Genomic DNA, 19,852 nt, shown 5'->3' on the forward strand with positions numbered 1-19,852 from the left:
AGCTTCGATAAATAAGAAGGGGAGGAAAATTTACTTTATATAAATCAATAAAAAAAATCAAGCTGAGCTAAAGCATAGCAAAACAAAACAAAACAAAACAAAAAGAACTGATACTGATTCCATATCCTTGCAATTGTCCTACATGCTGCAATGACCTGAACTTCAACCACCAAACTTAAAAATGTTTCTGCTGGTCCTGCCGTGAGGTCTAGTATGCAGCTGACCTGGTTTCAAACACCACATATTGTCCCCCAAACCTTGTCAGGAGCAATCCTTGAGTGCAGAGCCAGAAGTGAGCCTTGAGCACCAGGTGTGGCTCCAAAACAAAATTAAAAAAAGTATAAAAGAGGCAGGTTGGTGGGTGGGAGGGACACTGTAGGAGGGGACGTTTACACTGGTGGTGGAATTGGTATTGGAATATTGTATGCCTGAAACTGTAAAATCACAGTGCATTCGTTTTTTAAAAAATGAATTGAGGAAAATAAGTAAAACACTGAAGTTAAAAATGGATTGAGAGCATGGTGACAACAACATAGTTATATCATTAAAATCTGATAACAGGGGCCAAGCTGTCATCAAGCTGCACTATACTCCTTGTACAGCATGCGGTTGCCCCAGGTTTGATCCTCGCCATCTCGTATGGTCCCCCAAGCAATGACAGGAGTAATTCCTGATTGCAGAGCTAGGAGTATCATCAGGTATGACCCCCCCATAACCCCAAAATCTGATGACAGAGTAGACCTTAAATTTGCACAGTGCAGAGATAGGTGTGTTAATTAGAAGATGGAAATCTTTTCTAAACTTATGCATATCAAACCAAACTGTAACACATGCCTTTAATATGCTGTTATTTGTTGATAACAACCCAACAGAGTAAAAAAGTACATCACCTAAAACTACTATAAGAAGCTACCTCAGATCAGTAGCAGTAGGAGGTGAGTAAAGAGATGTTAGGTGAGTAAAGCAAATCTGGCTTTTTGCTTTTCATCCTGTGTTCTCTTTTTCTGCTTAATTTATTATGTGCATTTACCAATGGTTTAAATAAAAAGGAAACATACTCAAGCAACCAAACACAAAGGTCCTGTGATGGCGTCCATCCCTCACCCTGGACCCCAGGCTCAGCGGCGACAATTGGAGAGAGCTGCCCTTACCTGTTTCTCACCTCTCTCAGCAAGGACTTGTCTTTGTCGTACCAAAACTCGCCTCCAACTGGACGAGGAACATTCATGATGTCTGCATGGGTGGCCACCAGGACAACTCGGAGTGGGTTTTTCAGTTTGCCACCGAAGGCTAGGGACAGACAGGAAACCGTTTTTTGGGGGGGGGACTCCTCACAGTCCCCTCCTCCTGCTCGGCACTCACACACTGGCCCCGCCCAACCGCCCTCCGGTGCATGTAAAACCTGCCTATGCCTGCCTACTGTGCTAACTGACCTCTGCAGACCCACGCCCGGACAGCAATGGACTGAGCCCATGGGCTGGGAATTCATGGCAGGTTGCTCAGAACGGACCAGAATTGACCACAGGACTCTCACTTGAGTGGCGAGAGAACTTCTGGGCCAGAGAGGTGTTCTTCCCATGACAAAAGCAGCCCTCTGAGGCTGCAGGCCACAGAAAGGTCACAGATTCGCACAGGCACAACAGCTCTCACGAACTTAAGGAAGAGTTTAATGAAAAATATGGAAAGGAATGGAAAAGAAGTAGGCAAAGTTCTGATAGGGATTAACTCCAAATTATTATTTTTTATTATTATATGCTTTTCAAAGACAAATTTGACTGCTGAGCTTTGTATTTCATCAGGAAGGCTGCTTTTGATGTGTAAGAGAGCCAAAAAGTTTCTCTATCATATCTTTTCCTTAGAAAAAAGGTTATGGTCTCTAGACATTCAGACAGCATGGTACCATTTCTTTCTTAACTGAGGAATGAAGGAGAGCTCACCCCATTGCTTAATTGTACCTCTTGCCTAGTCTTTAAAAGAGATATTCCACTTTACACCTAATAAAAGTAACTATAATTCTTAAGTATTAAAAAGTCACTAAGAACAGTTCTCACACCAGGAATATAGTAGAGGGTAGTGTGCTTGCCTTTTAAGTGGCCAACCTAGTTTTGATCCCCAGCATCCCATATGGTCCCCACCTACCAGGAATGATTCCTGAGAGCAGAGCCAGGAGTTGAGCATTGCTGGGTGTGGCCCAAAAGTAAAAAAAAAAAAATATTCTCAAGCAATTGCTCAGAATTGGGTGACTGCAGCAGGAAAATGAGTCTGAGAAACTTCTAGAGCAGAGGTGATCTAGGAGGAGAAGGAACTGTGTCCAGGGTTACCAGCCACAAGCTGCTATTAGCATTGGGCATAACCAGGGCCACAGAGCCTGTGGGGAGGATATTCACTTAGCCAAGGACATCTCAGCTCACCTATGGGTTCTTCAACTGGAACAAGAGACTTTAGGAAACTGAGCCAGAAAATCACTTGATTGAGCTGAATCTCATATGGTTCTTCTAGACTAAAAACGATGACATGGATTGATGTAGGATCATTTGCAGCAAAATAATCATAACAGCAGAAGTAAACAGGGTTTCCAGAGAACTCCCACACACTGAAATCACCAACTCCTGTAAAGGAAAATAAATATAACCATTGGGAAACACAACTATCAAATTTCAATCAAAGTTTTTCTCAGTGCTCTTGGGTATACCGTGAAGGATCATAGTAGTTGGATTCATCTGTGTTTCTGTGCTTAAGTGTCGTTCTTTTTTTTGTTTGTTTGTTCGTTTTGGGTCACAACCAGCAATGCACAGGGGTTACTCCTGGCAGTGCTTGGGGACCATATGAGATGCCAGGGATTGAACCCAGGTCGGCTGCATGCAAGGCAAACACCTTCCCCACTGTGCTCTGCCCACCCCCCCTTAAGTGTAGCTCTACAAGTGTAATACTTACATATTCCCATGACATATTCTCATGCCTGTTTCTATTTCCAGCCTCTTAACTATAAATCTAGAAATCTATTACAGCTATTCATTTTCCTATACAACATTACACCATTATTGCATTTGTATCTCTTTTATACCTACTTACAATACTTGTTAAAACACACACACAAACTCACAGAAATGTGTATAGACATATACACTTCATACTGTTATGCTGGTATATTCCTATGAAATGCCAGATTAATTTTAGTTAAATAATGACTAAACTCACTTTTCACAGGTGTACAACAGACTCGAGTGTTATAGAGAAGATGCTAGAGGTTTAAGGTACAACAAAAGTTAGTTAGTTTTTCAGATAAGGGATTTGAACCCTTGAGTCCAGCATGAAAGTGAAACAAGCAAATTCCAAAGTTAAAGGCAGGAGTAGCGGTGAATAAGAGGCAGATTCTCTCTTACTTGGAGCTGGGGGTGTTGCTACTTTTCACAGAAATGTCTGTGGGTTAAGAATCTGACCAAAATCCATAGGCAACACAATGGCAGAACTGACCCACACATATAAATGGGGGTGAGGGGACTTGGAAGGAGGGGTGCTGTGATCTGTAGGCGAGAGAGGGACACACTGGGGATGGGCACGGTGTTGCAATTATTTGCATAAGAAACCATTATTAACAGCATTATAAAGCATCTTAATTAAAAAATGTTTTAAAATAATATGACTTGGGGATTCTAAGGCACCTGGAGCATCCCAAGGAGACTCCCACAGCTATTCCCACTGCTCCCATCCAGTGCTACCCACTGGGGCTTGTAAATGCAAGGAGTTCAGCCTCCTTTCCCTTCATCTTCCCTGTGTGTATTCTATACACAAATTCAACAGTCAGGAATTATTCTGAGGGGAGATAAAAAAGGTTTCTTTAGAGCACAGACATCCTGAGCACATAGCCCTCTTAATGGGCAGCGGAGGCCCCAGCAGAAGAGTTCTGAAGCGCAGAAATAGGTTTTTTCAACTCTGGGAGCACCAGGAGACCTGGATGTGAATGCAGAGGAGTCCTGAAGGAGCCAGAATGAATGGACAGCCCAGCTGCTGCAGGAGCTTTAGGACCATCTTCTTTAAGAGACCACTATGCACGTAGATGTTAGTCTGAATCACTCAGGCCAGCAGTTCTCAGTCTGGGTCTGCAGGTCAGCAGAGAGCCCTGTGCATACTCCCAGAGATGCTGCCCAGACAGCTCCAAGTCAGAGCTAGAAATCTTTCAGGTAATATGCAGGCACGTCATAAACAGAGTATTACATACTGTTTAGGGTAATACTCATGGAGAATCCTAGTTTTCCTGCTTTAAAATAATAAAAGGAGCTTCATAATACTCCCAATTATCAATCTCTCCGTGAGGTGATTCCTTTGTTGCAGACCATATACCAGGCACTTTAAACACCATCTACTGGGCTAGAACAATAGCACAGTGGGTGGGAGGCTTGTCTTGCAGGTGGCTGACCCAGGTTTGATCCCTGGCACCAGATATGGTCTTCCTTTCCCCCCAGCCCCACGAGCCTTCTAGGAGTGATCTCTGATGTAGAGCTAGGAATAAACCCTAAGCACTGCTGGGAGTGGCCCCACAACCTAAAAATAAGAACCATCTACAGGCCAGACAGATAGTATAGCATGGAGGGCACTTGCCGTGCACCTGGATTTGATCCCCAGCACCATTTATAGTTCCCCCAAGTTTGACAGCAGTGATCCGTGAGCACAGAGCCTGGAATAAGCTCCAAGTACAGCTGGGTATGAACCAAAAACAAAACAAAGACAAAAATAAAAATAAAGTAAAACAAAATATTTTTTTTAAAAACAGTAAAAAAAATAAAGTAAAATAAAAAATAACTACTCCTAAAATTTCCAAATGTATAAGTAGAGAGTCACAGATGAACTGCTTTATTGCTGTTCAAAACAGCACTTCAGTCAAGGTCAGCAGCTGGTGTGGAGTGACTGGGTCCAGGTGGAGGTACCAGGACCTTCAGGAGAACAGCAGTGAGCATGTAAGCCTTTCCTTAGGAGATCCATGGGACTGTCTGAGGCAAAGCAAGCACCAAACATTTTACAAAATGTGCCAATGTCTGTACCATAGCTTTGAGGGTAGATGTATTTTTAAAATATTTCTTATAGATCTTATTAATCTTACTTTGAGATTTACCAACCAACTGAATGTTTGCCCCTACTTTTAAAGTCATACGATTCACCCAGAAGTCATTCCATAAGCAGCTGCCATGTGCACCGCTAGGTTCTGGGGTTCACGGTGTGCACGGCTATGCACCAGACAGGAGTTATTTGCAACATCACTTCTGTTGGTTCTCCTCCTATGTGGGGCTATACAAAATGCTGCTGGGACTGGTGCCCTTTGGAGAACAATTGTAGACTGGCAAAAGGAGACTTCAGGGTGACTGGGACAGGAGAGCCATACCATTCAAATAGGCATTCTGGACATCGATAGCCTTAGTGGACTGGTCATCAGTGGAGCAGTGCAGGTGGTGGGATGGGGCCACGAACACTTCCAGCATCCCTTTGGTGAGACCCGGCTCGAACATCATGCTGCGGCTCCTGACGCTCACATTCTCACAGCCTGGACAGAGGTTGTTGATGCTCACGGAGACTGTGGGAGAGAGGGGGCTGGTCAGGCAACACAGAGCAGCAGGCACTTGGGGGCTGGTCAGGCTACACAGGGCAGCGGGCACTTGCTCTCCTTCCTGGCACAGTGTTCAACCCCCACCACACTGGATCTCTGGGTCAAGCTGTGTCTATTGTGCCACAGTATTTCAGGGTCCTGGGGATGATCAGTTGACTGCACCACTATCTCTCTCCTTTCGTGCTGCGGAGCAGCCCCATAGAAGAGCTTTTCTCCCAGGCTTGCTCCCTGTGTTTGGTTGGTTGGGGAGAGCCAGCTGAGGTACTGCAGTGCTAGGAGGAGAGAAAGGCCCCCCCCCTTTTTTAAATTCAATCACCATGAGATTACAAAGCTTTCATGACTGAGTTTCAATCATACAATGTTCCAACATCCATCCCTCCAGCGGTGCACATTCCCCACCACCAGTCCCCCTATTTTCCCTCCCACCACCCTGACCCTACCCCACCCCCTGCCTCTACAGCAGGCACTTTCCTTCTTATTCTCTGTTTTGGGGCACTATGGTTTGCAATACAGATACTGAGAGGCCGTCATGTTTGGTCCTTTGTCTATGGCCCAGTTTCTTAAATCTCTTTGCTGCATCCTAAATATGATTCCTGACTGATCTGAGACACTCCGATTATCTGAAGAACATAATTTTTTCTTCTTTTGGTCAGTCCCAGGGAGTTCATGGTTCTTCCCTGTTGCTCAGCTATAGGCATCACACCTCTATAGGTCACAGTGAACACTGCTTTACGTGGGGCAGAATGTCCCCACACTGGCCCCAGCTGATACAGATCACACTGGCACCATCTGGTTCAGGAGACTGCTTTTATCAGCAGAAGGATGTCAGGCACAGAAAGCAATGGCATTAAGTAACGCTGAATCACAAACTGAGAATGTATTCCTGTCAAAAATTCCCTGGAAGACCTTTCAACAACACTAATGGCAACTTTGGCTTTGTGGTATTAACTAGCATCTCTTCAGCACTTGTGAGTCTTCCCTTTGAATATAGAGGAAAGGGGCCAAAGTCCCAGTCTGCTGGTAATTACACTGTTTACTATTCGTTGCATTTCTTTTACTTACAGCACCAGTACTGGTTTTGCATTTATGACAGGGATATTAATTAATTCTTATTTGAAATTAATGTATCTTAGTCAATTAAAAAGTGGAAGCTAAAAAAGTTACAGAGATACTAATGGTGAAGCTTTGTTGTGGAGCACCTGAATCAGCTGAATTTACGATTTCTTTTATCCTCACAAATTCTAGTTACCTTGTCACAGAGTGTGGTTCAAAAGAATCAGCTCCCTAGACAACCCAATTTCCACATGCTCAGTGGGTGCTTTTTCTAGGGGAAAGGTAGGCAGTTCTGCAGTTCTGGGTGAGAATCCATCAACCACGGCAGACAGTGAAGGCTGCTTTCCTGCAGGGCCATAAACACAGACCATGGAGGAACCTTTCAGAGCATGCCCAGAGTGCTGATAGGCATGAACGGTGCTGTCAGGGAATCTGTTTTGTTGCTCTATGATTGTGATGTTAGGAAGGCCTCTTCCTCACATGGCAATCTGTAAATTCTGATCAGAATAGGGTGGACTGACTATGCTGGACTATGAAATCTCCACATGAGTTGGATCTGGTCAGCCTCAGGGTGAGCAACTCAAAGTCAGCACACACTAGAGACAGTGACTAGAGAGAGGCAGGAGGCTGGAGCCAGGGGAGACCACACCCACCTGCTGGTTTCGGAGCCAGCGGGGACGGGGGAAACCTGGTGGAGTTGGTGGAGGACAGTCTGGGCCGGCGTCTTCTGAAGAAGCTCCTCAGAAGCCCACACCGAAGAGATTCCACCAGCGTGGTTTTCCCAGACCCTGAGTGGCCAAAGAGCTTCAGTTTGATCCTTGGCTGGAGGTTCTGTGTGGGTCGAAGCTGCTGGATGAAGAGTCCTCTGTGTGTGTCCTGTACAAAGAGGAAAGCATCCTGTTAGTCATGGCAGAGAAGCCGCTGGGCCAACAGCAAAAGTCTGTTCTGTTTGCAGTGATAGCAGGCAACAAAATCAATACCAAATATCAGTTGCATTTCTACATGGAAATGATGAACAAGAAGAGAAAGATCAAAAGAAAATTTTATTTAAAATATTGCCCCAGCCCATCCACTTAAAGCATGTAAAAGACATGAAAAACTATCACTGAAAGAGCTAAGATACCAGATACAGAAAAACATTTCAAAGTCATAGATTAGAAGAATTAACTTTGTCAAAATAACCCCTACCAGAGCATTATATAGATATAATGTAAACTCAACCAAGATTCTGATTACTTTTCTCAAAGATCTAGAGTTAAAATCTAGAAAAGATTTAGATCTAAAAATTACAGGGAACCATAATATCTCATGGAGAGCTAAAGCTATTCAGCCAAAAAAGCTATTCAAAATTGTATGGTACTGGACAAAAGACTCGTGAAACTGAGAGGCCAGAGATAAAACTTCAGATTCACGGAAAGCTAATTTATGACAGAGAATCTGGGTTCATAAAGTGGAGCAAGGAAAGCATCTTCAACAAATGGTGTTGGGAAAATGGAGAGCCACATGCAAAACAATGAAGCTACAGCCATATCTCACACTATATACAAAAGTTGATTTAAAGCACATGGACAATATTCAGATTATAGTGGAATCCATAAAATAACACAGAGAAAAACACAGGCAAAATTCTTTAGAACTGGGGACAAAGAGATAGTACACTGGGTAAGGCACTTGCCTTGCTTGTGTCTGCACAGGGTTTGACCCTCCAGGTAGTTTATATAGTTTCTCCAGCACTGCTAGGAGTGATCACTGATTAGTCAGGATAAACCCAGGCACTGTTGTATATAGCACCCCTCCCCCCCGCAAAAAAAAAAAAAATCTTTAGGATGTTGTCCTCGAGATGTCTTCAGTGACTTCATCCCATTAGCAAAGGAACCTCTTTCCGGCCCTTTGGCTACTGATTTAAATATTATCATCAGAGAGGTACTCTCTGACCCATCGGTGAAAAGCGGTTGCCATCCCTTTCCCTGCTTCCCCTGATTTCATCCTATTTGAATCACCAGCACTCTCGCCACAGTAGCCAACACTTCTGTAAAGGGCTGGGTGGTCTCTGGTGTGGCTGCAGAGATCCCAAGCCAGCCATAGAGACGCAGGAGTAAATTAGTGGTGTGGCTGGCTGTCAACACTGGCTTGCTCTCTCTCTGGTACTTTGCTTATTTATTGATTAAATACTGAATCTTCTGTACACACTGGCCTCTTGGGTCCCTAGAACAGTGTGTCGCTTCTAAATGAGTAACTTCTCAGCTGCTTGGTAATATGTAGTATGAAGATACTCTGTGAATTCTTGGTTTCTGTTTTTATACTTCCTGTACCTTTTCTCCTGGAAATTTAGTTTTAATTTTTTTCATCAGCACTGGTGTCAACAGATTAACCAATTAAAAGGAGAACAGCAGTAGCAATCTGAACAGACAGAAAAGAGCATGGAAAAATTATGTGGCTTTAATGCATGTGACTAAGTGCAATTAGACAGCATGGTAGTTTATGTAGTTTCTCCAGCACCACTTCAACTCTTCGTATATTTTTGAAGTTGAATCACCAAGAGATACACAGTTACAAAGTTATTCATGATTGGGTTTCAGTAATACAATGTTCCAACACCCATCCCTCCACCAGTGTACATTTCCCAGCACCAAGTTTTCCTCCTACCACCCCCTGCCCCAGCCTGCCCCTGTAGCAGGCACTTTTCTTTTTTTTTCTCTCTTTCCTTCTAAGAATTATGGTTTACAATATAGGTACTGAAAGGTTATCATGTATATTGCTTTACCTACTTTCAGCACTTAGTTCTTGTCCACAGTGATCATTTCCAACTGTCATTGTCATAGTGGTTGCTTTTCTATCCTAGTCGCCCTCCCTGCACCCTTCCACTGGAGCAGCAACTCTGTATTATGTAATGACTAAATGCAATGTATTCACAAAGATTTTTCCAAAATATTTCTGGGTACTATTATTCACTGGTCTTTTGTTTAGACAAATAAACTACTTTTAAAATCAGATATGTAATTTTTTTTTTTTTTTTTTTTTTTTTTTGCTTTTTGGGTCACACCTGGCAATGCACAGGAGTTAATCCTGGCTCTGCACTCAGGAATTACCCCTGGCGGTGCTCAGGGGACCATATGGGATGCTGGGAATCGAACCCGGGTTGGCCGAGTACAAGGCAAACGCCCCACTCGCTGTGCTATAGCTCCAGCCCCAGATTATGTAAATTTTTATTTGATGGACAATCAAACAAAAATTAAAAAGGCCAACTTTTGAAATCCCCTGAAGAATTTAAAGCTTTTTAAAAATTTTTTAAACCTCTTTGTGGGGTGGGGGAAGAGCACACTTGATGGTGCTCAGGGTTTACTCTGTGCTCAGGGATCAGTCCTGATGGAGCTCAGAAGACCATGTGAGGTGCCAGGGACTGAGCCCTGGTTAGCTGCGTGGAAGGCACGTGCTCTATCGACTGTATGATTGCTCTGGCCCAAGTTAAAATATAGTAAAATCCAATAAGGAAGGGTTGCAGCGATAGTAAATATAAAGGCGCAAAGTAAAATATAATGCAGGTCCTTCCTCGTCTCTTATAATAAGAGCCACTCCCTTTATATTTCTAGCTAGGAATATATTCTTTTTTTTCCAAATTGAATCAGTTACAAGGTTACATGATTGGGTTTCAGTCATACAATGTTCCAAAATATGCCCCTTCATCAGAGTACATTTCCCATCACCAACATCCCCAGTTTCCCTCCCACCACCTTCCTCACCTGTTCCTCTCCCCACCCCACTCTCCCCCTCTCCCTCTCCCCCTCTCCCTTTCTCTCCCTCCCATTCTCTGTCTCTCTCCCCTTCTCTCTCCCTCTCTCTCCATCCCCTCTCTTCCTCTCTCTTCTTCTTTCTCTCTCTCCTCTCTCTCTCTCCTTCTGGGCATTATGGTTTGCAATACAGGCACCAAAAGGTTATTATGTGTGTCCCTTTACCTAATCTCATCACTCAGTTCTTGTCTAAAGTGATTATTTCTAACTATCATTTTCTTAGTGGCCCCTTCTCTATCCTAACTGCCCTGTTGCTACCCTTCCACTTGTGGCACTGATCTGTGGGATATAAAAATATATAATATGAAACTAATACCCACAGACAGTAAAACCAAGGGCCAGGAGGACTGATACAGAGATGGCAGAAGGAAGTGAGCTGTTCCTTTTTGTCTAAGAATTGCTTTGGCTAAGGAACCGTGTGGTTCCCAGATGTGCTAAGGTGGGCTTTGCTGAGGTGGGGACAACAACAGGGAAAGCAGGAAAGCAGTCATTCTTCATGAGAAGCAGGTATCTACAGCCCGAAGTCTAGCTGTAGGGGATCTAGATTGCCAATTCAATGGTGTGCATTTAAGCCAGCTCAAGGGGGACAGGTGTTTTCTGATTCCTATGATGCGAACATTGTCACCACCACTGATTTCTCATTCCTGGTGGGATGGCATTCAATATGCATATGGGAAGAAAAACCCGTGGGTACTGACCCAGACCATTTAGCGGAGAGTTCAAGTCACTGTAGGTTGAACAACTGAGCAGGTCCCACCCATCTCCAGTGCACCTGGTTCCACAAGCCTTGGCCTCAGGGATGCTCACTCACAATCTACCCAAATCACTAACTTCAAGATCTCTAAATCCACTGCAGCCCCCTGTACTATGCATGTTAATCTCTGCTTGTTCTCCTCTAGCCCATCCAATAAAATGTCTTTGATTTAATCTAGGCAAGATCACTGCGGTCTTTTTGAAAAACCCATTTACACTCCACAAATGAGTGCAGTCCCTCTATGTCTGTCTCTCTCTTTCTGACTCATTTCACTTAGCATGATACTCTCCATATTTATCCATTTTATAAGCAAATTTCATGACTTCATCTCTCCTAACAGCTGCATAGTATTCCATTGTGTAGATGTACCAAAGTTTCTTTAACCAGTCATCTGTTTTAGGGCACTCAGGTTGTTTCCATATTTTGGCTATTGTGAACAGTGCTGAAATAAACATATAGGTACAGATGTCATTTCTACTGTGCTCTTTTGCATCCTTGGGATATATTCCCAGAAGTGGTATTGTGGGGTCATATGAAAGCTCAATTTCTAGTTTTTGAAGGACTCAACTTCTAGTTTTTGAAGGACTCAATTTCTAGTTTTATTGTTTTCCAGAAAGGCTGGACCAGTCTGCATTCCCACCAACAGTGAAGGAGCATCCCTTTTTCCCCACATCCACCCCAGCACTGGTTGCTTTTGTTCTTTTGAATGTGTGCCAGTCTCTGTGGTGTGAGATGATATCTCATTGTTGTTTTGATTTGCATCTCCCTGATGAGTAGCCATGTGGAGCACATTTTCATGTGCCTTTTGGCCATTTGTATTTCTTTATTGAGGAAACTTCTGTTCATTTCTTCTCCCCATTTTTTGAGGCTGACACCCAAGGACAGTGGATACAAGGGCCAGGGGGATTGCCCCATAGCTGGAAGACTGCTTCATGAGCAGAGGGGAGAAGGCAGATGGAATAAAGAAGGGATCACTAAGAAAATGATGGCTGGAGGAACCAGTTGGGATGGGAGATGCATGCTGAAAGTAGAGAATAGACCAAACATGATGACCTCTCAGTGGCTGTGTTGCAAGCTATAATGCCCAAAAGTAGAGAGAGAGTATGGGGAATATTGTCACCATAGAGGCAGGGGGAGGGTGGGAAAGCGGGGGTATACCCGGGATATTGGTGGTGGGCAATGTGCACTGGTGGAGAGATGGGTGTTTGATCATTGTGAGATTGTAACCCAAACATGAAAGCTTGTAACTCTCTCATGGGGATTCAATAAAATAAAAAAAATAATTTACACAGGGAAATTCAAAGGCCTTTTCTGATACTACCTTAGTTCACTTGGAAACTGAATGGAAAGGCAGGCACCACTCCTATCCCCATCCCCCCCACTAGCTGTCTCCCCAATAGCTGTGCATGAGTTTAAATGGGTGATAGAAAATCACAAGGTGACTGGAACCTCCAGAGAACCTCCAGAGAAACCTCAATCAAAGAGGGAGGAAGTATATTACACCTTTGAGGAGATACTTTAATTCTGCACAGACAGGAAGCCCATCCCACTCAAAATGCTGATAGTGGTCTGGTAAGGAACACTGGGACATATGGAAGAATGAATGACACTGAAAGAAAATGGGTACATGCAGGGGAATGGAGAGAAGTACAGACCTAGAGAAATTTGCTTGCATGGGGCAGACACTCGTTCAGTCTGAGGTACCACATGGTCCCTGAGTGGTGCAGGGTGCAACCTACTCAGAACTGGGAGTAGCCCGCATTGCCGCTTTGGTGCAGCACAAACCACCATACATAAACCCACCATCAAAATAAAGAGAAAGTTGGTTTAAGATGCTCCTAAAACATAAATTACCTTTCATCTTATTCACATTGCATATGGATTTAAATAGTCTCTCTCCTCAAATGATCCATGTATATTATGAAATAACTTACAAACCAAATTGCCTGCTCCTGATCTGCCAGAGATTTCTTAGCAAGACATTCTTCAGGATACCACTGTGTATTATAATCATCTTCAAGACCCAAATTTCAGTAATTGATATTTTCAAATCTCAAGCAGGCAGGCACTATTTTAACTTCTTTTATTTTGTTTGCTTTGTTTTGGGGCCACATTTGAGCATTATGGTCTAAGTGGATACTTGATCTGATTTGTTTCCTTAATTCTATGGACATCTGAGTAATCTCTCTAGTAATACCTCAATTCTTCTTGGCATCTAGATTCCTCGATCCCTGGATTATGATTTAATGTTCTTGCTGTCCTGTAACACCTTTCAAAATTTATCTACTTTGTCTGAAAGAAGTATTGCTTTCCTGTCTTGCTCTAAGCTATTATTTGCACTTAATTTTTTTAGTTTTTAACTACTTTTTGTCATAATAGTTCAGGTGTGTCTCTTTCCAGCAACAAAAGATTGTGTTCAAGTGGTACCTTCAGGTCACTGACATTAAGACTTTATAATGATGACTAAGCAAGATCACTGCTTAGGGGTCTGTGAAGTCTGTCTTTCCCTTGTTGGCCTTCCAGAGACATCTGCCTTTCATGCAGTGTTCAGGTTCCAATGCCTCTGCTTTGTTGTGTCCTCTAAGTATGTTTACCTTGAGATTATCATATAACCTATGAATTTCTGAACCTGTTTCCTCTTATTTCAAAGCAGTGGCCTTCAGAACATTGTATAAGAGTTAAGTATCACCTCCTTTTATTATGTGTTTTTAGCATCCTTACTACATAGTATCTTACTTTCCTCTCCCTCCAGGACTCCTATAACTCAGACATCATTTCTTTTGATATTCTTTGACAGGTGATGCCCAAGGCTTACTTGTGGTGAAGTTCTGGAGACCGTATGTGGTGCTGGAGCTTAAACCCATATCACCACTTGCAAGTCAAGTACTCTACCCTCTAAACTATCTTTCTGATCCCTATTTTCTTCATTTTTCAAAAATCACCTTTATTTTTCAAAAGTGACCTTCTTCTTCTTCTTCTTCTTCTTCTTCTTCTTCTTCTTTTCAGTTTCATGAATCTTATATTAAAGCCTACTAATTCATACCTTGGCTTCCATCACCCTGCTTCTGAGTCTATTTAATACAGTTCTTAGTTCACCTAGCATGGTCTTCAGTTCAGTGACTTCTGATTGTAGCATATCATACCCTGTCTCAAGCTTTGCTGGAAGTATGTTCTGTTGGTACCCAACCAGACTGTTAGGATTAGCCTGTGGAGACTGATGCGCAGGCGGGCAGAAACACAGGCTCCATGAAAACAGGTGAGCCATGACTCATGTGTCCAGGCTGGTCTGGACAGGGTTAACATCTTTTCCTTTTGCTGCCTTTTAGCTCTTAGTATTAAATAGAAGCAATCTTCCCTTTCTCACAGATCCCTAAGATAGACCCGCTTTGGAATGCAGACATTCTCTCATACCCCCTTATCACTCCAGGTGCAAGGGGCTGTAACTCATGGTGCCGGGCTGCTTGGCCTTGCATTCCTCCTTGGAGGCTGTGACAGAACAATGTAGCCTTGATGTCTTGATGTCCCTCCTATAACTCCTTTTCCGTTAATGCTTTTTTGTACTGAGTGTATTAGATGTGTGTATGTAGGACAGAAAATAAAAGAGGCTGTGGGGCGCTTCTTCTTCGCATCGCTGCCAGAAAAGAGCAAGGAGCCTCTCCAGCAAATGTCATTTCTCTCAAGTCTCTTATCTCAGTGCCTCCGACCGAAAGAATATTCACATAACATCTGGTGCCCAATGTGGGGCCCGAAGGTGAGAGCCAGTTAGGGGAAGAAACCGGGAGGGATAACGTTGCACCAAGCTTGCATAGCCTCCTGGCATCTGGAGACATAAGATGGACTTGGGTAACTCAACGTAGCGGCGAGATGCCTATATTGATGTCCTGAGCTCCCTAATAAAAGCAGCTGGTCTGTCTTTGAAGTAACAAGTCCTGCGACGCCTCCTTGACAGGGTCCATAAGTATTGTAAATGTTTTAAGCCAATGGACCGAGATCAGTTCGATTTAGAACTGTGTAAAAAGGTAGGAAAGGAATTGCATCATTCACACCAAAATGGGGACTTAATCCCCATGGAAGAATGGGTCTCATATAGTTTTGTCAGAATTGCCCTGATTCCTTTCCTGATTCCCTTCCAGTCCGACTCTGAGTCGAAAGAGACTCCTCAGCATGAGCCTGGTCATTTCGCCCCCACCAAAGAGGGTGGTGAGTGAGATAACGCCACAAAATGCAAGGTGTGCTGGAGGGTCGGTGCTCAGCAGTGTGGGAGACATGCCTACTGCCCCTGGGACACCCCAGGAACAGGGCACTGATTGTTAAGATGCCTTGGTCTGGCAGAAACTAGCTGAGAGCCCCTGCCTAGTTAAAAACAAGAGCTCTTGGAACAGTGCAGAGATAAAATTAATTCAGGTGTTTTCTTATGCTGCTATTTAAAAGTTTAGTGAGTACGAATGGCCTTTTTTGATGTGTGTTTTAATAGCGTGTTTGTATTGTGAAATTGTTAAAGTGTCTAGTGGGAAAATTTTATGATGAGATAATCATAAAATCACTTGTATCACTTGTCATCCCGTTGTTTGCCGATTTGTTAGAGTGCGTGCCAGTAACATCTCCATTTGTCCTTGTTGTGTGCTAGTGAAGCCCAAATGTTGTCTGCTTGCTCCAGGAACAGGAAGAGCCTCAAACCACTCAGGATCTTGACAAAGAAGTCTGACCATCTCATAGGTGGGCAGCCACATGGTCTTTTGACGTCCTGTGGAATCCAGTCAGTAACAGCTCTAGTCCAGTAGTCGTCTCAGAATCATATTATGTGTCTGGCCCATCTGATTTTTAAGGCCTTGGCAAACAAGACAGCGTCCCTGATACTTGATGGTCGAGGAGGAATTCTGGATTCCTTCTTTCACTTGAGTGAAATGTGATATTCCAAGCATAGCTCTTTCAATCCTTCTTTGGGATACCTGAATAGCGTTCTCATCCTGTTTTCGTAGGGCCCAGGTCTCTGAGGCGTATGTTAGTGCAGGAAGAATGGTGGAGTCGAAAAGATGTGCCTCTTAACCACTTCTTCGACGCTCTTGAAGGTGTTCTCTTTCTCCTGTGCAGTTCAGGTGCCAGGTCGTTTGTCATGTTGAGTTCTTGGCCTAGGTACACATAACTGCTGCATTCAGAGAGGTTCGTTGAGGGCAAATGGAACATCAGAAACTAGTCTGTTTTTTATGAACACTGTTTTGCTGAGATTCAGCTGCAGCCCAACTTTTCCACACTCACGGAAAGGTCGTGAATGCAAGGTTCCATCCCAGTAGAAAACCAGCAGGACCATTCTGTTGTACAAGAAGGAAGACATCCACGACATTGGCAACAATCACCCAGTCTGCCTGTTGTCTGTTGTCTACAAGTTATTCACTCGAGTCATCCCGAATAGGCTTGGCAGAACACTAGATGAAGGACAACCATGTGAGCAAGCTGGGTTCCGAAAAGGATTCAGCATGATTGACCATATTCACATGGCGACCAAGCTCATTGAGGTTTCCTGAGAGTTCAAGATGCCACTCTGTCTAACATTCATTGATTTAAAGAAAGCCTTTGATTCTGTTGAGACTGAAGCAGTCACTGAAGCCCTAGCCAAACAGGGTGTTCAAACTCAATACATCAGGATCCTCCATGAGCTCTATTATGGATTCACCACCAGGATCTCACCATTCTACAAAAAATTGATCATCGATGTAAAGAGAGGGGTTCAGCAGGGCAACACCATTTCACCAAAACTCTTAACCTCTTAAGTGCCACCCTCGAGAACATAATGCACTGACTGGAATGGGAAGGAATGGAAGTGAAGATAGATGGTCAGCAACCACACCACCTCTGCTTCGATGATGACATCGTTTCATAACACCAAATATCAGCCAAGTGGCACAAATGCTGGTGACTTGAGGTAAGTAAGAACTTTTAACAGTAACCCAAAGAAGGACTATAAGAAGTTCAAAACCCACAAGGATTGGTCTCCTCTGAATCTATTTTGCCGGCTTTATAGAAATAAAAGTGCTTTCTTGACCCATTTTTTTTTTTAAATTTTTATTAAATCACCATGTGGAAAGTTACAAAGTTCTCAGGTTTATATGTCAGTTATACAATATTCAAACACCCATCCCTTCACCAGTGCCCAAATTCCACCACCAGAAACCCCAGTTTACCCCCCGCCCCCACCCCTGCCCCCTACTGTATAACTAATGAATTTCACTTCATTTTTTCTTTACCTTGATTACATTCCATAATTCAACACAAAACTCACTATAGTTGACATAACTCTCTCTCTCTCTTTTTTTTCTCTTTTTCCTTTTCCATTTTTTTTTTTTAATTTTTCCCCCTCATCCCCCTTCCTGCGCCTCATAGTATGGTGTACTCCACGCCACGTTGGCCAGCGTGGGGCTTTTGCTTAGCTCATAGTCTTGACCCATTTTTAACAAGCAGAATACAGGCTGGTCAGGCTGGGAAATGGGGGACAAAGATTCCCAAAAAACCGATGGGGTTAAATTTGCCCTGGGGACTGCTCCTTCCTTTCTCAGTCAATCAGTTTTCTCCCTGCCATTTTTGAAGGGTCAGATCGATCGATCAAGTATACATTGATGTCTGTTGTCTTTCTGTCTGTCTGTCTGTTGAGTACTCACATGCTAGAGTCAGATTAAAATCAGAAGTAGAAATTCTTAAACCTGGGCAAGCAGTATCATCACAAGAGGTCAGTGATATGCAACTCAGCAACTTAAAAGGTCTAGTGTTTTTGGAACTTGTTAGCCAGGTTTCAACAAAGATTTCTCATCAGAATTTGGCATTTACAGAGAAATTCAAATTCTCGATCTAAAATCTCTTATTTGAAAAATATTAATGGTTATTAACAGTAGAAATTCTCTTGAATTTCAGAATATGCTGTTATGTAGGAAGAACTGCAGAATTAGAGCCTGAAATGAAAGTGAAAATTGTTAAAGTATCTGGTGAGAAAGCTCATGATTAGAAATAACTAAGGTGTAAGAACTATTGAAATGAAGCCAAAGAGAGGCAATTGCCTCCCCACATTCTTTCTTCTCCCTCCACCCTTTCTCAGTTGAGGCCAAAAAGAACTGCAAATGGTGGTAACTGACAGCTTTGCTGATTTAAGTTTTGAAGTTAGGAAGTTCATATTTAAGTGTTAAAAGTTTTGAATATCTTTTTAAATTGAGTACATTCAGAAAACAAAAAATGTATTTGTGGTAAAAAGGAATTTTAAGGTTTAAAGTATTCTCGCAGAAGAGTTTTGTCTCAAGAGTCATGAAAGAAAATAGGAGATAAAACAGAAAAACTAGAAGGAATATTCATATTAAGATAGACAGACCTTCAAACTAAGATAGATATAGACAATCTAAAACTTTGCTCCCTTTCTCTATACTATGTGATTTTCAAGGATTGTTTAAAATACAAGCTTAAAACTGCATATATGACCATTTGAGTTGTATATTTGAGAGAAAATTAAAAAATTGAGGTTAAAGTCATTTAATGGAATAAAATACAAAATGAAGTCCACAGGAAGTAATATGAAGTGGGCAAAGATTGAGGGAATATGTAGGTAAATGAAATACAGGAATCTTTGAACATTCAATCCTCTTCTATCCGTGTACTAATGTAATGCTTTTGAAAGAGTACTGCAGAGTACAGCTTAAGGCATGGTAATTGAGGAAATGATTAGCAAACTTCTTTTCAAGTTTCTTGGTAGATCAAACTATATTAAGTTTAGTAAAATAAGGAAGTTAAAACCTGTGAGATATGACTATAAAGAAAGAATATAAATGTGTATTTTAGGCAAAAAGGATGATGGAGATATCATTGACAGAAGAAGGGAAAGGAATTCTGTTAGAGTGAAACTGGTTTTGAGGAACAGCACAGGATGAAAAGGAAAGTGTAGAAGGCTTGAGTATGTGAAGAAATGTGTAGATGTAAGGTTGTGTTTTAAGATAGAAACTGTGATCAAACTATACTGCTATAAGAATTTCTAAAAGTATATCTGCAGAATTGTTCTAGCTTCCAGGCTCCTATTACAGTGCTCTTAGATAATTGGAAATCAAGGTTTTCAACATGGAACTAAAAAAAAGGCTAGAAATGATGTGGTTAAACTGTATATTCTATCTCTACAGAACTTGATGCTTCTTTTGCTTTGACTAGGACCCATAGCAATTGGGTATTGGTCGCATTTTCCTAGAATTCCCATGATGTGCCAATATTTTGTTAATCAACTATTGGATTTAATAAGGGCACAATATCCTGAAGACAAAATTATTCATTATATGGATGATATTCTAACCACTGCTGCACCTCAGATCAATTTACAGAAGGTATATGAAGCTGTAATTTATGAATTACAATCGTGGGGTTTAAAAATAGCAAAGGATAAAATTCAACGTCAGGTTCCTTGGGAATTTTTAGGACAAATAATATGGGAACGTAAAATTAGACTACAAAAGGTTCAAATTCGGAGAGACAGTTTGAAAACTTTAAATGATTTTCAAAAATTACTGGGGAATATAAATTGGCTATGGCCTTCTTTGGGTATTCCAACATCATCATCATCATCATCATCATCATCATCATCATCATCATCATCATCATCATCATCCTGTTGATTGTTGAATTTCTCAAGCGGTCTCA

General features: G+C 42.4%; 1 protein-coding gene across 2 annotated transcripts in view; it reads right to left on the reverse strand.

Annotated features, from left to right (window-relative positions):
- The window catches only part of DAPK1 (death associated protein kinase 1), a 217,595-nt gene that overhangs the window by 15,063 nt on the left and 182,680 nt on the right, over positions 1–19,852 (reverse strand). For both annotated transcript variants that reach the window (XM_055124125.1, XM_055124118.1), the window contains exons 20-23: positions 7,306–7,528; positions 5,378–5,566; positions 2,412–2,609; positions 1,152–1,290 (exon numbers count right to left, since the gene is read on the reverse strand). In XM_055124125.1, coding sequence (XP_054980100.1) covers positions 1,152–1,290; positions 2,412–2,609; positions 5,378–5,566; positions 7,306–7,528 — 749 coding nt within the window. The remainder of the gene's footprint in view (positions 1–1,151; positions 1,291–2,411; positions 2,610–5,377; positions 5,567–7,305; positions 7,529–19,852) is intronic.

Source organism: Sorex araneus, chromosome 1 (genome assembly GCF_027595985.1).
Source record: "Sorex araneus isolate mSorAra2 chromosome 1, mSorAra2.pri, whole genome shotgun sequence".
In the NCBI taxonomy this organism is placed as follows: Eukaryota; Metazoa; Chordata; class Mammalia; order Eulipotyphla; family Soricidae; genus Sorex; species Sorex araneus.